The sequence below is a fragment of the Pecten maximus genome, chromosome 2 (genome assembly GCF_902652985.1).
Source record: "Pecten maximus chromosome 2, xPecMax1.1, whole genome shotgun sequence".
In the NCBI taxonomy this organism is placed as follows: Eukaryota; Metazoa; Mollusca; class Bivalvia; order Pectinida; family Pectinidae; genus Pecten; species Pecten maximus.
Window position 1 is genome coordinate 9434665 of NC_047016.1, and position 22438 is coordinate 9457102.

Sequence of the window (22438 nt, forward strand, 5' to 3'; positions counted from 1 at the left end):
ATTGAGAAGCTGTTGATGAGACTTGAGGGAAGTATTTAGCACTTAACTTTGCATTCCAATCTGTGTATTGCCAACTGTTTTAAAAGGAGGTACACTTTTGATAAAGAAAGAGTTTTAGCCAGATTTTATTGAGATTTCATTCAAAGACATTTCATCATCTGGATCTTCATCCTTGGGAGAATTTCAAACATGGCAGTATGAAAGTACTGTAAGTGTCAACACGTAGGTGTTAGATAAAGTGTAAGTGTCTATGTCAACATGTAGGTGTTAGATAAAGTGTAAGTGTCTATGTCAACACGTACGTGTTACATAAAGTTGATGGATCATTCTAAAGCTCCACAGAGCAGCTAATGTTGATATTGTTTGAAAGTATGACTTCAAACAACATTCTTTATCTTCTACTGTGATCATTATCATATTAATCGGGTTAAAACAAGAAGCATACACATATTCTGTAAACTTGAGATCAGTATCTCTGCATAATTTCTGATTGATGACTTGAGATTCCTTTCAAAGCAAGATTGTTCTGACATTGTCTGTTACAAATTGAATGATGTTTGATTTTTCTTTGAATTTATCTGCGGGATTCTTACTCATTTTGTACAAAAGTGTTAATTTTGTGGTTTTGTATGGACGTCTGGGATCGGTACGACACAGACAACAGAGAAATACCAGAAGACTTAAGTTGCTACTTTGCATGTACAACCCAAGTACGAGCTGCCTGGGGAGTGGTAACATGTACACATGTATCATACCCTTGTGTAATGCACGTGCAAATCCTTGGGGGAAACAATGCTGTAGTTAGAGGCAAAAAGGGAGAGATAGTGACACACATGTTGGTGTAGTTAACAAGGGAGGACTCACGGGGTACATATATACTTATATTGTAGATCATATGACTATAGACTCATGGAGGTACATAGACCTGTACTCCCATCTATAAATAAGACAATCAGAACTGGAGAACTATTGTGACGCTGTCAATATAGGTGACCATGCATGAATGAATGAAACTTGTATAATCGGATATACTACAGAAGTAATGAGTCGGGGATGAAAGAAAATCAACAATGAATCATCATGGTTCATTGAATTTACTGAGGAAATATTGACAAAGTTGTGTTTTGACAAGAGCTGGATATATATGTGTAGGTATTTGGTGACTCGTGAAAAAGGAAGAGGATGGAATGTACTCCAGGGAGGGAATCAGAATGGACAGATTGGATATATTAGAAGTTTGAAAGAGGCCAGAGCCAGGCAGTGATCGGAGTAATATTGATATACCCCCAAGTAGGCCATGCTGGTTATGTTGGAGTCATCCTTTATATATATATAATAAGGATGTAGAACTAGGGAACCAGGTTTTCCACTTGACTTGTGTGATAAAAATGTTTATAATATGGAGTCCATCTGGGATAGTCCATCCAGTGGTACAAATGTGGTTATAGACACACACAGGCACTAGGTCAGACTGAAATGAATAGGAAGGTGACCAGTATTATGTGTTTTGAAGACTTTTCACTAGGTTATTGCTGTATGGTGACCCTGGTGTTGGGTGACTGAAGCAGCCCAGTTGTAGGTGAATTGTCACCCAAATGAACAGAAGTCGTTGGTGTTGGTGGGAGTTACAATATTCGAGTTTGATCCATGCTGAAGGATTATGGTCAGAAATTCTGATGCCTGTATATATATTTTCTGATGTCACTCTCTGCAATAGCATCCACTGATTTACCTGTGTCTACCTGTGACAGCCATAACACATGTATAAGTAATGGTATAATTACCACAGCCACTACAGTATGAAGGTGCGTTTATAAATAATCCATATGCTGGAGACTAAGAATCGTTCTAGCAATCGGAACAAAACTATCAAATCAAACAGACGATCATATGGATGAGACCTGTTCAGGAAATTTTAAAAACTCTTTGTTGATGCTGAAATTCGTGTGACACCTGAGTGGAATTACTACATTACTGTGAGGTTACACACAGACTGCAGGCTATAATACTGATAAGGTGTACAGGTATCAATATCACATCTGATCACTGATGTTCAATGAACATTTACATGATGTGTATCTCATTTTTTATTAATCCAGACTGTGGATACCTATATATACAGGTGTGAGACCGTACCTAGATTTATTAATCCAGACTGTGGATACCTATATATACAGGTGTGAGACAGATACCTGGATGTGGAGATCTAAGACAGCTGCACATTGAATGTCATCACCAATCATAGATAGGGTGTTTATATTCATGGAGACTAGGATCTATACTGTTATACCTGTGAATGGGTTACCTGTATTTTTACCTGAGATCAGATATCGGCTAATGTCAGCGTTTTATTCTAAGTACATCCGGCGTTTAACATGTATACATTGAGTGTGGACTGTCACTATTTGTGTAGGGCATTACTCATCTGATGGAGGAACAAGACAGCCAGACACTTTGACTGTTCTGTCCTCTGGTCTCCAGTGGTCATCACCAAGACCTAGCTTTGACTTTTGGTGGTCAGTATCTGTCCGGACAGCAAGGCGTCTACTGTTACGGCCACCAAGGTTAAGTCTGACTTATAACTGTGATAATAACATCTATAATCATCTTATACAAGAATTCGGCCAAAGACGATCTCATTCTGAGCTGAAGATAGTTGTGTCTTGACCTTTGGTTAAACCATACTGCTTTGCTGTTTTGTGTTTCGACTACCTGTATTGAACTTGGATTGAGTTGATGCTAGGCCAGATCCTCTTATAGGACATATAAAATACAGTCATAAAAAACTGTTTTTACGATTATGTAGAAGCACCTGTGTGTTGGATTTCGGATTTATAACTTACCTGTTTCAGGTAATATTGGATTCATACGTCGGTTTCAGCCTGTGTTTGTGAAACATTTTCTTGTCCATTGAAAGCATTAATTTTTTTTTCCACCGGAAATTGATGAAAGGATACGATGCAAAGGACTTAATTTGTATAACATACAGAAAGTGGTATCATTTGGTGTGGAGACTTTATTGGATCTGTATATATATATACCGGACCGTTATATACATTTGTGTGTTATGTAGGTCTCCGTTACCGGTGATTATATAGATACCGCAGTGTCATGAATGGGAAAACGGAGAATTGTGTAAAAGTAGATGAAAATTAAATGTGTATTGTATCACTGTTGACTGACAAACAATTGACATACCCCTGAATACTTCCTTGTGTAAATCATTATGATGTACTAACACGAGGAAGACCTAAAACTTGTGTGTTTTCTGTGACCAGTGGTATCTCGTACCAATATTGATGCGGGAGAAAATGCCTTTTGATAGGAATAAAACTGCTGTTCAGACTATGCCCCCCTGTGGCAGACATAGGGAGGGTGTGAGGAGAGCGCCTTCATTTCAGCGGTTTATGAGTGTACCTTTCGACTGGCGAAGTAAACTGGACTTATGGGTCGGTGTTCTTGTGTATCCTTTCAGGTCCATCATCAACTCTCGAATCAGGTCATCTCGTTCCCATGAGTCTCTGCTGACAAATTCCGTGACAATGCACTCGATTGACCTCGCGTCCCAGGAGCTGGACATTAAGCCTCTACACAGCAGTATCCTGGGACAGGACCACTGTTTCCAAGTGGCAACCTCACATGGCAGTAAATACATCTCATGTCGTACAGCAGAGGAACGCGAGAAATGGCTCGGCAGGTACGTATAAACTCCTTATGTGTTTATATATATCTTCTTCACCTTTTTAGATGATGTTCTATTTGAAATGATGGATTCTGTCAAATAAATCCTGTCTTATTTTAGTAACCCTGTATCGATGACAGAAGTTTATTGAACTTTCATATTCCAAATGGTGTTGTGTCCACACTATCTAAATAGGTCAAGGTGTAGAATCATAAAAGACTTAGGTGTTACTAAGAGACTTAGGTACCGGTGTTACTATAGCGATGGTGTTACTAAGAGACTTAGGTACAGTGTTACTATAGCGATGGTGTTACTAAGAGACCTAGGTACCGGTGTTACTCTAGCGATGGTGTTACTAAGAGACTTAGGTACCGATGTTACTATAGCGATGGTGTTACTAAGAGACTTAGGTACCGGTGTTACTCTAGCGATGGTGTTACTAAGAGACTTAGGTACCGGTGTTACTATAGCGATGATGTTACTAAGAGACTTGGGTACCGTGTTACTATAGCGATGGTGTTACTAAGAGACTTGGGTACCGGTGTTACTATAGCGATGGTGTTACTAAGAGACTTAGGTACGGTGTTACTATAGTGATGGTGTTACTAAGAGACTTAGGTACCGGTGTTACTTAGGTGTTACTAAGAGACTTAGGTATAGGTGTTACTTAGGTGTTACTAAGAGACTTAGGTACCGGTGTTACTTAGGTGTTACTAAGAGACCTAGGTACCGGTGTTACTCAGGTGTTACTAAGAGACTTAGGTACCGGTGTTACTTAGGTGTAACTAAGAGACTTAGGTACCGGTGTTACTTAGGTGTAACTAAGAGACTTAGGTACCGGTGTTACTTAGGTGTTACTAAGAGACTTAGGTACCGGTGTTACTCAGGTGTTACTAAGAGACTTAGGTACCGGTGTTACTTAGGTGTTACTAAGAGACTTAGGTACCGGTGTTACTTAGGTGTTACTAAGAGACTTAGGTACGGTGTTACTTAGGTGTTACTAAGAGACTTAGGTACCGGTCGGTGTTACTATAGCGATGGTGTTACTAAGAGACCTAGGTACCGTGTTACTATAGCGATGGTTATTTTATCTAACCTGTACTGAAGTACTTACAATGTATGCAAGGTCTACTTTACCTGACAAGTTAGGAAGGTTGGTGAGAATTCTGTCAATAATGACCATATTTCCTGTTTAAATTCATCAAAAGTATCAGTATTTTCATCGCTATAGTTAATAACTTAAGATACTGATTAGGTAACCGCTCCTGTACTGTATATCAGTATTATGGAATATCATTATATACACCTGATACTTAATATGTCCATCTAATATTGCTGTTACAAATCTGATCTATCTACCTTTGGTACACACTAAACAGTCCCAATATTACCACTCTTCATCGCGACTGTCACCATCTTACTGGTGACCATGGAAACACGACATCTGACCGGGTAGCGACAGGATTTGTTAATGAATTCATCAACATCTATGAACTGCGTGATTGTGTGAAGAGTCATTAATTATTTATCAGCCTGTCATAAGTCTGTATGCATGAGTAAGCAGTTTGTCATAGTTCAGGGACATCTCCATACAATGGCAGACTCTATTATCTCCACAATGCTAATCATCAGGTTTACCTTATCAACCTTTTAATAAATCCACCATGTTTGCCATATGTCCCTTTATCAGCCTTAGCCTACAATACCAGTGATAAATTCCTCCATTCTGTTTGCATTCGTAGGAGGTTAATCTTCGGCACGTTCTAAAGACAAGTATTGTAACGGAAATACATCCTCCATCCTCCCACTCATATCAAACAATTCTAAACGTCTTGTTGATTAAAAACAGATATCTGGATATAAACAGGGATCATTTGTAAGTAGGATCGAAACAAAGACTAACAGATTAAGTCGTGTTCCTATTAATGAATTCTTGATGTTACCTGCCGTTACAAGTACAATCACCCATGTATAACCAACTTTTCTGACAGCCTTCAGTGTTTGATCTATATTTACACTAGGGTGGTCTCCGTAGTTTTTAAAAGTTAAGATTTTACAAAGTAAATTCCATACTCAAAATTGCTTTAAGAGTTTGCCAAAAATAGATGTAAGTAGAGTTTGTGATCTATCTGATTGATCAATTGCAGTCATTACTGGATCGAGCAAATCCTGGATTTATGATGGGCTTCCTCCCGTAGATAAAACATATATCTGTAAATCTGTAATATTGCTCTGATCTGGTATCTGATGTTTGCACTGACTGGGAAAATATGTCTGCCCAACAATAAAAAATGTACTTAGGTTTGAATTTGTGATGTAGGGGTTAAATATCAGTAAATGTATTGATAAATCAGTCGGAAACATTTGTTCATCTATGAAAAAGCTATCTAACTGCAGCAATAAAAAAAACCTTGATTCTCCATCCACTACAACAGCTTGAAATGAATGGCTTCCTCTGGGGGCATGTGTAATCATTTCATCATTTTGGAATGAGTATTATCAATAGTTGAATGTGGAGACTTAAGTACAATGGTTATTTCTACACTGGAATACAAAGAATATTTAAATTTACCCTTGATATATAGGTATTGTTAAGTAGTAGTGAATGGCTCCATTGTTGTAGAAAAATCCTAGTCATCTTCTTGCCAAACTAATCCTGGCAGGAATCCTCGCAATTTCTTAATGGCCTTAAACAAAGAGGGTTATGTAAAGAAACGTAGAAGCACCATCCTAAACACAATGTAAGATACTATCTCTATATCATCACACTAATCATAGCTATACAAACAGTAAAAAAGAATGATATCTAGACCATAACAGTATCTGGATCAGAGGAACGTTTTACAGTATCCAGATCACAGTATCCAGATCAGAGGAATGTTTTACAGTATCCGGATCAGAGGAACGTTTAACAGTATCCAGATCAGAGGAATGTTTAACAGTATCCAGATCAGAGGAATGTTTTACAATGTCTGGATCAGAGGAACGTTTAACAGTATCCAGATCAGAGGAATGTTTTACAGTATCCAGATCAGAGGAACGTTTAACAGTATCCAGCTCAGAGGAACGTTTTACAATGTCTGGATCAGAGTTAACATAGCATGTATATAAGTGTTAAGCTGATTGTTGCCTCATTAGTGAGTGTGATTCTGACTGTTGGTACACAGATAAACATCTCCTCCTTATCCCATAGGTAATATCTCTGTTCTCCACTTCTGTCTGGCTACCAGCCAGTCTGTGTCTGTAAAGATCTTGACTGTCTGCTCTCAGTCTAAATATTCAATGCATATATGGTCCTCTGTACCCCTGACTGGTCCCCTGTACCCCTGACTGGTCCCCTGTACCCCTGACTGGTTCTCTGTACCCAAGACTGGTCCCCTGTACCCCTGACTGGTCCCCTGTACCCCCGACTGGTCCCCTGTACCCCTGACTGGTCCTCTGTACCCCTGACTGGTCCCCTGTACCCCTGACTGGTCCTCTGTACCCCTGACTGGTCCCCTGTACCCCTGACTGGTCCTCTGTACCCATGACTGGTCCCCTGTACCCCCGACTGGTCCTCTGTACCCATGACTGGTCCTCTGTACCCCTGACTGGTCCTCTGTACCCATGACTGGTCCCCTGTACCCCTGACTGGTCCCCTGTACCCCCGACTGGTCCCCTGTACCCCTGACTGGTCCCCTGTACCCCTGACTGGTCCCCTGTGTGAGGATAACTACCCGGGGTAATATAAAGTGTAGTGTGAGGATAACTACCCAGGGTAATATAAAGTGTATAGTGAGGAGTTTGTCTGATGAGGATGATGTTAGCTATATCATTCTTCCTACAGAAAATGTTTCAACCAATTTTGGAAGTTTCTATTGCTAAAGTGGTGATTGTTTTATCAATATACAGAGATAATTTGATGCCCTGAAGTAGTCATTATAACACGTGACTTATTCCGATTGATGTTTCCTATTTTACAGCCTCAGAAAGACAGTCCAGCCAAACCAGGATAATGTGAGAAGGACAGACAACTCCCTCAAACTCTGGGTAAAGGAGGCCAAAAATGTCCCCTCAAAAAAGAGGTAAGGAATATGGCTGACATGCCCTTCACAACTCAGCTCTCCAGCCCAGCACTACAGCCCAGCCACTGTGGTACCTAGGGTAGACTGACATAAGTAGTAAACACATATCTACATCCTGGTACATACTCTGACATTGCCTTACATACATCAGCTTACATACTTAAATTGTTATTAAACTCATTTTTTTAATTTATTTTTCCTGGAAATGATTACCAGTAACATAACAAAATGACAATAATGACTAGGAAGTGATTATACACTGTATGTAGGCCGCTGTCCTCTAGAGAAATATCACTGCCTGAATTTTGTCCGTCAAGTTAGATTCTGACTGTATAAGTCATTCCTACTTCCATTCCTCCACCTTGAGGACATGATTCATCACCAAACATTAGCAGTTATATGTTAACTACCAATAAAGAAAGTTTTTTTATGAGTTAGTTTGGTCACGGTTCATTACCTATGTCACTCTAATGTCTGTAACTACAATTACTTCAGATTGATGATGATGATGGCGATGAATATCTGACACACTTATGATGGGGTGATTAAATTTCATTATGATTTAGAAATGATGGGGGAATATTTCCATACTTATGCTGCCTAGTTCCTTTGAGCTAACTTGCAGTCAACATGATATATTTATTTGTGGAACACTGGTCTATCACAGACTGTTGTATTTTAGTACAGCTAGCTACTTCAATAACTGTCCAGACTAGAGCAGTGTAAAGTATACTTACTTTCCTCTCAGAATTGACAACCTACTACCCATGTCAACTTTCAGGATATTTTAGTTGTATATACAGCAGTTTATCCTATATCATCAGGAGAGTTGGGTTTTTATGGATGCTGACAATAGAGAGCTACCTGGTACACTGACAAAATCGATCCTGCATCACTGATTTAACAAACTCATATTGTTGGAATCAGTGCAGTCATTCATGCACATCTATGGGATACTTGACCTCAATTGATCTACAGAGGTCATGTGACCTTCTGGAGTACAATGTGTTAGCAACTACGTATACACATTAGAACAAGTTACAAGTAGCCACTTCCTCATAGTGGGGACCAGGATCCTTAACCCCTAGCAGAGTCTCAGATTAGGTAGAAAATGTTTTTATAAATCACATAAAAAATGAAAAACAAATGTCTGTCTGTGAGAATTCAAAGTGATATTTTTGTAAACTGTAGCAACAATATTTCTAGGCTATATATGTTATTCTAGGATATAAGTTTCTAAATATAGGAATGTATACAGGAAACAGCTCTAAAGATTTGACATTTCAAGGTTGCCAGGAGGTCAAATGCTACCTGCCCTGAAATAAATCTGTTTGAGGAATTTCAGATCAAAGAGTTTTAACCACTAAATATGAGTAGTCTAGTGCACATTTTGTTTTACCTATACTGATTAAGAATCGATGTATGAGGAAGGGAAAGCAGACAATCTTTTGATTAGAACCTGGTATTTTCATAGGCTTATATCATGTCAGTAATGATGAGAGCAGGAATGTGTATGCTTGGTCAAGCATGAATGGTCAGTTCAATAATAAATTGATTTCATCTTAAGCACATCTGAGACCGGTGCCTTAGATGTTGTCATACATGAGTGTCCTGCCAGAGGGGTCAGTTGTATAATGACCAGTTAGGTCACTACAGCTTGTGTAATATATTGATGTTGTTATAGCTGTATGTTACACACTACTATCATTGTCACCCAAGGAGAGAATCATCTTCCTTTGTTGTCCGTGGTCAGGACACAGGGTCCTGGTTAGTTGTTTGTTGTATACATGATGATATATAACCAATGTAGCGGAACCATAACCTACACCTGTAATTAATAGGCGTGTCCAAAGTGATGATCACCTGTCACCATCGGTCAGTTTCCAGGGAGACTTCAGCTATCCTGTTTCATATCCTTGTGTGAAACTCATGGGAAAATTTTACAACATTAAATATCTGACAAGGTGAAAATTTGTAAAAATGCACCTGTTTTTACCTGAAGTTACAGGTGTGAAAACTCAGGTAATCTCGGGGACTGTGGGAACTGACACAAGGGGCATTTCTAAAAGGTCAAACAGGTCTAACACAGTAGCTAGGGAGACTGATCAAATAATCTCTGACATCTTGTATACTTTCAGTAATGTTTTAGCTGACTAGCTGCCATGTCTATATAGGTGTTTTGTAGCTGTGTAGGCAGGTATACAGAGATGGCCAGTGTCTTAGCTTTGAGAAATGAGGATTATTGGTGTTGTCATGTTGACAGGATGTCCAGTATGGTCACTCACTTCATGTCATGTATATATACATGACTAATCTATTTACTGATATACATGTAGGTGAAAAAGTCCATTAAAGATTTTTTTTTTTCTATTTTGAAAAATTCTGGAGGATGAAATAAAATCTCAATAATAGATAAAGATAGTATTTAAAGAAAAAATGTAATCTGTTCCAAAAGTTCTTGTTTCCTTTTTGCTTCAGTTTTCTTGTAGAACTGCCATACTTTATCAAAGTATGAATCACTCCTGTGTTTACTTTGATGAGCCAGTCTCTCCCCACACTATCACCGATTCTTATTGCCATAGCTGTACAGACAATTTTTAGATACTACCTCCACAGAGAGGACTACAGACATCAGTCATACCTTATGTGTGATTGACAGATCCCCTAGCTAAAACGTGTATGTCAGGAATGTGGTCAGGTCCTGGGGTCAGGGTCAGCTCTGGCCAAAGGTCAATCACTGCTGTACACTTGTGTTTGAGTGACATTAATGTCTGTGCTGCAATATTAAATATACCAGTATAGTACAGAAACCTAAATGTTAATTTGGACAGAAGACTAGAGAGACTTGTAGGCTAATCCCAATAAGAGACAGTTAATGTATACATGATGTATATAATATTTTGAAACTTGCTTTACCTCAACTCCTATAATGACACAAAGTGACTCAAATGAAACCTGTATTTATGGTGTGTGATTTTAGTATAGCCCTCTCAGAAATAGGAGTGGCCTCTGATCATCAGTATTGATAAACACTGGACCACAAAACGGCCAGAAATTACCTCAAGCGGTTTCTATCATTATATACACAATGCAAATTATGAAGTGTCTGGGATCCTGTGAAACATGGACAGAGGCAGAAATTGTAGGATAGTATGGACAGATAGCCTGATATAGGTGGCAGTGTAAAGCTCACACCAGTAGGACAGGTGAGGTGATTTATCAGGTGACAATGGTCATTTGATTGTCCACCCTGGCACCTGTTACAGGTAGAGATGGGTAGGCTCTGACACTTCTACCCCTGTCTGGACCTTAATGGTCAATTAAAGGTCACTTAGAATCATCTAATGGTCACTTAGGTTCAGTTTGACAGGTCCTTCAGACTGTTAGATATTCAGAGAATTTTGCTTTTCATTTTGTAATGAGGTAAAAGATTTGCCTCTATGGAATCCAAAATGATGAATTGAATCCTAATTGATGTTCCATTTGTATTCAATTAACAAAAGTGTCCAGTTTTATATAGCCCAGTAGCTTTACTACCATATAAGGATCTGTATAGCTCCGGTGTATAACCTTCCCAACACTGTATGACCTCTTATTTGGGAAAATAATCATCAGTTAATCTGAATAATTCTATTAATTACCAGTCATGGACATTTCATTTCACAGGAGATAAGATCATGTGTATTTCCTCGAGCTCATTGTTTCCTATGGGCATTCACTTATTGACCTCTACCATGAACTTTAGCCAACAGCCAATCACCTGGGTTATGATATGTACTGTCAGGTCTATGTGACTAAGGGCCAAGGATTATATCCGTTCCTGTGACCTTGACTTTATCATTATGTTGATCAGTTCCCCACAATTTTAATACAACATATGGTTACAAACTAAGCTTGAGGGTCCTATCCACACATTTTGCCACTATTGGTTTTTTTTGTCCAGCTATGTCTACTGCAGTTAAGTTAATTTTCCTGTATTCTTCTGAGATGCTGTGATTTGCTGTAACAATAATGTGTACGCTGAATCGTCACAGAATGTGTTGTGATATGTGAACAAATTCTTTGGTTATTTGAAAAATGCAAAAATATTTTAGCTTTATATTGTTTTTGTACGAATAAAGTAAAAATACCTTTAAAAAAAAAAGTTAATTGTCCTGATGGTAACATCTCCTTACTTCCATTGTCAGCTTCACCATTCTCGTCCTTTATGTTAATGAAACACTGATAAAAAGTTTGTATATGTATTGTATTTTCCAATTTATTTTTACAGGTATTTCTGCGAGATCTGCTTGGACAAAACTCTGTATGCGCGTACGTCCAGCAAGACCAAGGCAGACATGTTGTTCTGGGGAGAACATTTCGAGTTTAAGTAAGCCCACACATTCCTACCCTATAACCTGTGATAATGTTGAATTTGTACGTCCTTATGAAGTAACTGAATAGATTTAACCCAATGAGGGAGAGTTTAACTACAGCAATGGAAAGCACAATCTTGGATAATCAATTAGTTATTTTCTATGCAATTAAGCTGAAGAAACATTTAGTGGAGAACAAAAACAAGTGCATTAAAACAAACAAATTTTACATTGTGTAATTGAGTTTGCGTAAGTGGTTCACAGAGAATAGCGATAGGTCCTCGTTATGTGTGAGGTAATCAGCACCTTCGGTCGGCAGATCGAAGTTTCTGTCTCGGGAGAAAATCCTGATTGATGATCAGAATTATCAGTTGTGCTCCATTTTGCCAGTGTAGGGTACTATTGATCTGCTTCTCCATAAGGACAGACCAGTCTTTGACAAGCTATAAAATTAATTATATGTGTTTTTCGTCAGATTACCTCTGCCAAAAAAACTCATTACTAACGTCTCTAACTGTACTTTTTTGGGGAAACCATTTGTAATTTTACCAATCATTTAAAGGTTTTGAATCCTAATAATTATGGTAGCTGTCAAGTGATTTCCAAGAAAACTGACAATTCCATTAAGAAGTTTAACATTTGATTTGGATTAATCATACCTGGTTGTGAAGTGGTATTTTGGTGGAATGCTTCCTGAGACCTTTAACAAATAGACATTGAAAGAACATTCTAAGAGGTATTTAATTTTTTTTTTTATTTTTTATTTTTTTTTTTTATTTTCAGCAACTTACCTCCATTAGAAATTGTCACGGTCAATTTATTCAGAGAAGCAGACAAGAAGAAGAAAAAGGACAAAAATTGCCTCATAGGTGGGTGTAATAATGAGATGTTGTCATTGTGTTACCTCCCATCACCGAAGTCATGACCTTACATATACATTGGGTAGTGACCTTGGCATGACCTTGAACTTTCACATGAGACCAAACAAATAATTTTCACGTGACCTTGCTTCTGTACATTATGTAAATCCATTGAAATATTTATAAATCATGTAAAAGTTAGGCATTTGAGAACAATATCCGTTCCTGCCTTTATTAAAATGATTGATTCAGAGGGTCTGATGATATTTACAACATTGTACGGACAGATCAGGGAATAGCACCAGGCTGTGTGTCGTGTGACATGTTCGACAATGAACTTGAATTAGATATAAGTGTACTTTGTTAAACCCTGTAGTCCGCCTACATGTCTACCAGTCTACAGTGGCTGGGACCATCCCCAGTCAAACCTGGCTCAGTGATGAGTCATAGAGTATAGGTGTATACACTCTGGATACTGATGCTGGGCCTTCCTGTCACAAATAATTCATTACTGTATTAACAAAGCAATGCCTGGTAAACTTGACTCTAGGTTTGTTTTGTTTTACCAAGTTTTTAGTCTGATTACTGTTCACTATGTGGGCTTGTCCGCCCCAGATGTATCTTGAAGGTTCAGAATTATCAGCAGTAGGGATAAGTCTGAAACAGGAAGTGCACCTTCAATGGAATTTGAATGTCATGATCAGATATGCCCATCGTGACTTCGTCATGGTAATGTATCAAATCACAACATAAAAAAATAATTTATTAGTCACATGATATCTGAAAGTCACCCACTAAACTAACACGTAGAGAACTGAGAGATGTACATGTGTAGTAATTTGTCCTGATTCTTACATCTCCTGTGATTCTTACTTCTCCTGTGATTCTTACTTCTCCTGTGATTCTTACATCTCCTGTGATTCTTACATCTCCTGTGATTCTTACTTCTCCTGTGATTCTTACTTCTCCTGTGATTCTTACATCTCCTGTGATTCTTACTTCTCCTGTGATTCTTACATCTCCTGTGATTCTTACATTCTCCTGTGATTCTTACTTCTCCTGTGATTCTTACATCTCCTGTGATTCTTACATCTCCTGTGATTCTTACTTCTCCTGTGATTCTTACATCTCCTGTGATTCTTACATCTCCTGTGATTCTTACTTCTCCTGTGATTCTTACATCTCCTGTGATTCTTACTTCTCCTGTGATTCTTACATTCTCCTGTGATTCTTACTTCTCCTGTGATTCTTACTTCTCCTGTGATTCTTACATCTCCTGTGATTCTTACTTCTCCTGTGATTCTTACATCTCCTGTGATTCTTACTTCTCCTGTGATTCTTACATCTCCTGTGATTCTTACTTCTCCTGTGATTCTTACATCTCCTGTGATTCTTACTTCTCCTGTGATTCTTACATCTCCTGTGATTCTTACTTCTCCTGTGATTCTTACTTCTCCTGTGATTCTTACTTCTCCTGTGATTCTTACTTCTCCTGTGATTCTTACTTCTCCTGTGATTCTTACATCTCCTGTGATTCTTACTTCTCCTGTGATTCTTACATCTCCTTTGATTCTTACTTCTCCTGTGATTCTTACTTCTCCTGTGATTCTTACATCTCCTGTGATTCTTACATCTCCTGTGATTCTTACATCTCCTGTGATTCTTACATCTCCTGTGATTCTTACATCTCCTGTGATTCTTACTTCTCCTGTGATTCTTACTTCTCCTGTGATTCTTACATCTCCTGTGATTCTTACTTCTCCTGTGATTCTTACTTCTCCTGTGATTCTTACTTCTCCTGTGATTCTTACTTCTCCTGTGATTCTTACATCTCCTGTGATTCTTACATCTCCTGTGATTCTTACATCTCCTGTGATTCTTACATCTCCTTTGATTCTTACTTCTCCTGTGATTCTTATTTCTCCTGTGATTCTTACTTCTCCTGTGATTCTTACTTCTCCTGTGATTCTTATTTCTCCTGTGATTCTTACTTCTCCTGTGATTCTTACTTCTCCTGTGATTCTTACATCTCCTGTGATTCTTACTTCTCCTGTGATTCTTACTTCTCCTGTGATTCTTACTTCTCCTGTGATTCTTACATCTCCTGTGATTCTTACTTCTCCTGTGATTCTTACATCTCCTGTGATTCTTATTTCTCCTGTGATTCTTACATCTCCTGTGATTCTTACTTCTCCTGTGATTCTTACATCTCCTGTGATTCTTATTTCTCCTGTGATTCTTACTTCTCCTTTGATTCTTACATCTCCTGTGATTCTTATTTCTCCTGTGATTCTTACTTCTCCTGTGATTCTTACTTCTCCTGTGATTCTTACTTCTCCTGTGATTCTTACTTCTCCTTTGATTCTTACATCTCCTGTGATTCTTACTTCTCCTGTGATTCTTACATCTCCTGTGATTCTTACATCTCCTGTGATTCTTACATCTCCTGTGATTCTTACATCTCCTGTGATTCTTACTTCTCCTGTGATTCTTATTTCTCCTGTGATTCTTACATCTCCTGTGATTCTTACTTCTCCTGTGATTCTTACATCTCCTGTGATTCTTACATCTCCTGTGATTCTTACATCTCCTGTGATTCTTATTTCTCCTTTGATTCTTACATCTCCTGTGATTCTTACTTCTCCTGTGATTCTTACATCTCCTGTGATTCTTACTTCTCCTGTGATTCTTACTTCTCCTGTGATTCTTACTTCTCCTGTGATTCTTACATCTCCTGTGATTCTTACATCTCCTGTGATTCTTACTTCTCCTGTGATTCTTACATCTCCTGTGATTCTTACATCTCCTGTGATTCTTACATCTCCTGTGATTCTTATTTCTCCTGTGATTCTTACTTCTCCTGTGATTCTTACTTCTCCTTTGATTCTTACTTCTCCTGTGATTCTTATTTCTCCTGTGATTCTTACATCTCCTGTGATTCTTATTTCTCCTTTGATTCTTACTTCTCCTGTGATTCTTATTTCTCCTTTGATTCTTACATCTCCTGTGATTCTTACTTCTCCTTTGATTCTTACTTCTCCTGTGATTCTTACATCTCCTGTGATTCTTATTTCTCCTTTGATTCTTACTTCTCCTGTGATTCTTACTTCTCCTGTGATTCTTATTTCTCCTGTGATTCTTACTTCTCCTGTGATTCTTACTTCTCCTGTGATTCTTATTTCTCCTTTGATTCTTACTTCTCCTGTGATTCTTACTTCTCCTGTGATTCTTATTTCTCCTGTGATTCTTACTTCTCCTGTGATTCTTACTTCTCCTGTGATTCTTATTTCTCCTGTGATTCTTACTTCTCCTGTGATTCTTACATCTCCTGTGATTCTTATTTCTCCTTTGATTCTTACTTCTCCTGTGATTCTTACTTCTCCTGTGATTCTTACTTCTCCTGTGATTCTTACATCTCCTGTGATTCTTACATCTCCTGTGATTCTTACTTCTCCTTTGATTCTTACTTCTCCTGTGATTCTTACATCTCCTGTGATTCTTACTTCTCCTGTGATTCTTACATCTCCTGTGATTCTTATTTCTCCTTTGATTCTTACTTCTCCTGTGATTCTTACTTCTCCTGTGATTCTTACTTCTCCTGTGATTCTTACTTCTCCTGTGATTCTTACTTCTCCTGTGATTCTTACTTCTCCTGTGATTCTTATTTCTCCTGTGATTCTTACTTCTCCTGTGATTCTTACTTCTCCTGTGATTCTTACTTCTCCTGTGATTCTTACATCTCCTGTGATTCTTACTTCTCCTGTGAGAATCTTCTCCTGTGATTCTTACTTCTCCTTTGATGTGTATAAAAGTCAGTTACACCATTCCATTACTCTGCCATAGCTAATTTATTGATCGCCTTATTTTTTGTTTTTGTATATTGTTTTTGGTCTTCATTGAATTTGAGTATAGTTGGTGTCATTAGTGTAAAGTTTCCAGTGTGTAATTACTGTATGATAAATGCTGATGTGGAGTTAAGATGCGACCAAGTTTTTATACCAGGGTTTGTCTTTGGGAAGCACAAAGACAATTACTTGGCTGGTGTACTCTAGAGAGAGAAAAAAAGCTCGTGCTGCATGCAAATGTAGTATGGCCAACATGCTATCTGCTGCTATCGTGTTCCATGACACTTAATCTCTCTTCTGCACTTTTAAATTCTAGGTCTCGTTTATCATGAGACTTCCAATGAAGTACAAAAAAGACTTACAAATTTGTTCTTGGAATAATGTTCTCAAAGCAGGCTTAATCTCAGGAACCAGCGTGGTTAGTTAGAATGTTTTTAATACCTATTCGGTGGTTATTAAGTCTTTGAAATGAGGCAGACCTTTGAACTCTTACCCTGTTTTATGTAGAGGGGAGCTGATTTATAACTATAGAATCATCTTCAAATCTGTCACAGCGGGTTTAGTTTGTTAGAGATTTTAAAGCTTTGTAACTGAACACTCTAACATTAAATTGGATGAAACTCTCAACATTTATGAAAGACAGTAGATAAAAGTTATCTACACACGGTAAACTGATCATTTGGCAGACTCCCTGTACACAATCTAACAACATCATACCCCCCAGTAGATTCTGAGTGGAGTAAGCTTTTACTGGAGGTCAGAAGGATAATGTTGTGTAGGAATGTGAATCTGATTGATTAGGACACACACAGATCTACCAGTCCTACTATATAGCTGTGTGCTACTTCTGTCAGTTTATTTTAGTCTGATCATGTGATCTATTTATTTTCATATTTCTACTTCTGTCAGTTTATTTTAGTCTGATCATGTGATATATATTTTTTTTTAGATTTGTTTGTTTTGACAAATGTTTATCTTCCTTCTCCAGGTTATGTCAATATACCAGTGGCTGACATTTGCAACAGGCAGTTTGTAGAGAAATGGTAAGAATGAAGTCACTAGGAAAATGGTGGTGTTAAGTCCTGTCTAACTGATATTGCTGACAGACTCTAATGATCCAACCCTGTCTGACCTGACGTACTTATAAATAATGACACAATTTTTACCCTAAAATTCTGTTCTCGTTATTCTTTATAATTTGTCAATTGAAGCAATGTCCTTATTGGAGTAGTACAAATCAGTCTGATCAGAATTATATGATGATTAAAGGGCGATGAGTGTTGACAGTGTGATAATGATTAAAGGGCGATGAGTGTTGATAGTGTGATGATGATTAAAGGGCGATGAGTGTTGATAGTGTGATGATGATTAAAGGGCGATGAGTGTTGATAGTGTGATGATGATTAAAGGGAGATGAGTGTTGATAGTGTGATGATGATTAAAGGGAGATGAGTGTTGACAGTGTGATAATGATTAAAGGGAGATGAGTGTTGATAGTGTGATAATGATTAAAGGGAGATGAGTGTTGACAGTGTGATAATGATTAAAGGGAGATGAGTGTTGACAGTGTGATGATGATTAAAGGGCGATGAGTGTTGATAGTGTGATGATGATTAAAGGGCGATGAGTGTTGATAGTGTGATGATGATTAAAGGGAGATGAGTGTTGACAGTGTGATAATGATTAAAGGGAGATGAGTGTTGACAGTGTGATAATGATTAAAGGGAGATGAGTGTTGAGTGTGATGATGATTAAAGGGCGATGAGTGTTGACAGTGTGATAATGATTAAAGGGCGATGAGTGTTGACAGTGTGATAATGATTAAAGGGCGATGAGTGTTGATAGTGTGATGATGATTAAAGGGAGATGAGTGTTGACAGTGTGATAATGATTAAAGGGCGATGAGTGTTGATAGTGTGATGATGATTAAAGGAAGATGAGTGTTGACAGTGTGATAATGATTAAAGGGAGATGAGTGTTGATAGTGTGATGATGATTAAAGGGCGATGAGTGTTGATAGTGTGATGATGATTAAAGGGAGATGAGTGTTGATAGTGTGATGATGATTAAAGGGCGATGAGTGTTGATAGTGTGATAATGATTAAAGGGAGATGAGTGTTGACAGTGTGATGATGATTAAAGGGAGATGAGTGTTGACAGTGTGATAATGATTAAAGGGAGATGAGTGTTGACAGTGTGATAATGATTAAAGGGAGATGAGTGTTGAGTGTGATGATGATTAAAGGGCGATGAGTGTTGACAGTGTGATAATGATTAAAGGGCGATGAGTGTTGACAGTGTGATAATGATTAAAGGGCGATGAGTGTTGATAGTGTGATGATGATTAAAGGGAGATGAGTGTTGACAGTGTGATAATGATTAAAGGGCGATGAGTGTTGATAGTGTGATGATGATTAAAGGGAGATGAGTGTTGACAGTGTGATAATGATTAAAGGGAGATGAGTGTTGATAGTGTGATGATGATTAAAGGGAGATGAGTGTTGACAGTGTGATGATGATTAAAGGGAGATGAGTGTTGATAGTGTGATGATGATTAAAGGGAGATGATTGTTGACAGTGTGATGATGATTAAAGGGCGATGAGTGTTGATAGTGTGATGATGATTAAAGGGAGATGAGTGTTGATAGTGTGATGATGATTAAAGGGCGATGAGTGTTGACAGTGTGATGATGATTAAAGGGCGATGAGTGTTGATAGTGTGATGATGATTAAAGGGAGATGAGTGTTGACAGTGTGATGATGATTAAAGGGAGATGAGTGTTGACAGTGTGATGATGATTAAAGGGCGATGAGTGTTGATAGTGTGATGATGATTAAAGGGAGATGAGTGTTGATAGTATGATAATGATTAAAGGGAGATGAGTGTTGATAGTGTGATGATGATTAAAGGGCGATGAGTGTTGATAGTGTGATGATGATTAAAGGGCGATGAGTGTTGACAGTGTGATAATGATTAAAGGGCGATGAGTGTTGACAGTGTGATGATGATTAAAGGGCGATGAGTGTTGACAGTGTGATAATGATTAAAGGGCGATGAGTGTTGATAGTGTGATGATGATTAAAGGGCGATGAGTGTTGACAGTGTGATGATGATTAAAGGGAGATGAGTGTTGATAGTGTGATGATGATTAAAGGGCGATGAGTGTTGACAGTGTGATAATGATTAAAGGGCGATGAGTGTTGATAGTGTGATGATGATTAAAGGGAGATGAGTGTTGATAGTGTGATGATGATTAAAGGGCGATGAGTGTTGATAGTGTGATGATAATTAAAGGGAGATGAGTGTTGATAGTGTGATGATGATTAAAGGGAGATGATTGTTGACAGTGTGATGATGATTAAAGGGAGATGAGTGTTGATAGTGTGATGATGATTAAAGGGAGATGAGTGTTGATAGTGTGATAATGATTAAAGGGAGATGAGTGTTGACAGTGTGATGATGATTAAAGGGCGATGAGTGTTGACAGTGTGATAATGATTAAAGGGAGATGAGTGTTGACAGTGTGATGATGATTAAAGGGAGATGAGTGTTGACAGTGTGATAATGATTAAAGGGAGATGAGTGTTGAGTGTGATGATGATTAAAGGGAGATGAGTGTTGACAGTGTGATGATGATTAAAGGGAGATGAGTGTTGACAGTGTGATAATGATTAAAGGGAGATGAGTGTTGAGTGTGATGATGATTAAAGGGAGATGAGTGTTGAGTGTGATGATGATTAAAGGGAGATGAGTGTTGACAGTGATTACTCTATTTGTAGGTACACAACAAGTTCAGGGACAGTGGGCAAGATTGGCAAGGAGAACAAGAGTGAGCTCCCCTTGGTTCGGTTAAAAGCACGTTTCCATGTGGTGGATATCCTTCCCATGGAGCTCTATCAAGACTTTACACAGGTATTAATAAGAAACATTGCATTTCTCGGTCACCTGGTCGAAGCTTTGTTTTTGATAATAAAGGTAAATCTAAATTTGAACTTACACACTTTTTTGAACACATATCACATTTCATTGAGAACATATGGGTTTTATATAAATGTCTGTAATACTGTTAAACAGCTGAAAATAATATGATTATTTTACATCTAGTACCTGAGTCAGGACTACTGCAAATTGTGTGAGGTCTTGGAACAGATAGTCAGCGTCCGAGAAAAGGAGGAGTTGGCTACAACTATGGTCCATATCATGCAGAAGCTTGAAAAGGCCAAGGACTTCCTGTCTGATGTCATAATGGCAGAGATAGCACAGCAAGGTAAGGGAGACAATTTATCTGTGATGAACATGTCGGGTCAGAAATGGCAGGGAAAAGAGCTGGACAGGAGAAAATTGGAGATTACATGTACTTGTTGTACTTATTAAGTGTATTTGTATCATTTATTCCCATTTTGAATGAAACTTGTCTCAATTCTTTTCTAAGTAATATAGAAGATTAATTGAATGAAATTTGTTTTCACAGAAAATCAGAACCTGACATTCCGAGGAAACACAATAGGGACCAAGGCAATGGAAGCATACATGAAACTTGTTGGAGAAAAAGTGAGTTATTGAGATTATCAGTGTAAATATAATGTAAATCTGTCTGAATTTGTGCTTACTTTTGTTACTAAATATAGAAATATCCTATATGTACAACATCTATATCATACAAAAAATTACCATAATTATTGAACTGTTTTGCAGTATTTACACGACACACTGAGTGACTTTGTGAGGACCATCATTGATTCTGAGGATGACTGTGAGGTTGATCCCACAAAGTTAGTTAATCCTGCCCAGCTGAACAACCACCAGCGCCTCCTGGATATGTACTGTGAGATGGTGCTGGCTAAGATCATCAACTCACACTGCTATTTCCCATGGTAAGGACCACTGCTCAATGAATTGTCACTACAGGGCAAGGGGCGTAACTCTTGTTAGACCATCTGTAAATATAATTAATTTCAGTTTGTCTGTTTCTTATATTAAGCTAAAAGAAGTAAACTGTTGTTTTTAGTTCTTTTTCTTACACTGATGTACAAAATATAATATGTTTTGTGTTTGTTGTTACAGCGAGTTACGTGAAGTGTTCTCCAGCTTCCGTGATCAATGTGATAGGACCAGTAAAGAGAATTTTGGAGACAATCTTATCAGTGCCTCCATTTTTCTGCGATTTTTGTGTCCAGCAATCTTGTCTCCAAGCCTTTTTAATCTAACACAAGGTGGGTTGAACTGAATCATTTATAACTATCCAACTTATGTTGATGTTCCTCAAATAGTAACAAAAATGATAGAAAAGTTTTGTAAAAAGTAAGAATTAAAGACTTTGAAGTATGAAATACAGTCAAACCTCTATGATTCAAACTTCATTATGTTTCAATTTTCTCGCTGTATCGAACGTTTTGCTTGGTCCGGAATTTTTCTCACTATATAAAGCTACTAATGAACCTATGTATGATTCAAATTTTTTTAACTCGAAGTTTTTAATGTATCAAATTGTTAATGGACCGTTAGCTATAATATTATAGGTAATTCACATCTCGTGATTTGAACAAAAAATGAACCTGTACTGACCACTGGACAGGTGTTTGTTGTGACCCCCCGCTGCAAGATTTCACACCTCTCACACATTTGTCCTGA

The 22438-nt window shown here is 37.9% G+C and overlaps 1 protein-coding gene across 16 annotated transcripts in view; it reads left to right on the plus strand.

The window, feature by feature from the left end:
* The window catches only part of LOC117316602 (disabled homolog 2-interacting protein-like), a 272191-nt gene that overhangs the window by 241324 nt on the left and 8429 nt on the right, over positions 1–22438 (plus strand). For all 16 annotated transcript variants that reach the window (XM_033871308.1, XM_033871268.1, XM_033871278.1 and 13 more), the window contains 10 exons: positions 3476–3697; positions 7645–7746; positions 12017–12115; positions 12885–12970; positions 17795–17849; positions 20587–20719; positions 20912–21074; positions 21279–21358; positions 21503–21681; positions 21872–22020. In XM_033871308.1, the coding sequence (XP_033727199.1) occupies positions 3476–3697; positions 7645–7746; positions 12017–12115; positions 12885–12970; positions 17795–17849; positions 20587–20719; positions 20912–21074; positions 21279–21358; positions 21503–21681; positions 21872–22020 (1268 nt within the window). The remainder of the gene's footprint in view (positions 1–3475; positions 3698–7644; positions 7747–12016; positions 12116–12884; positions 12971–17794; positions 17850–20586; positions 20720–20911; positions 21075–21278; positions 21359–21502; positions 21682–21871; positions 22021–22438) is intronic.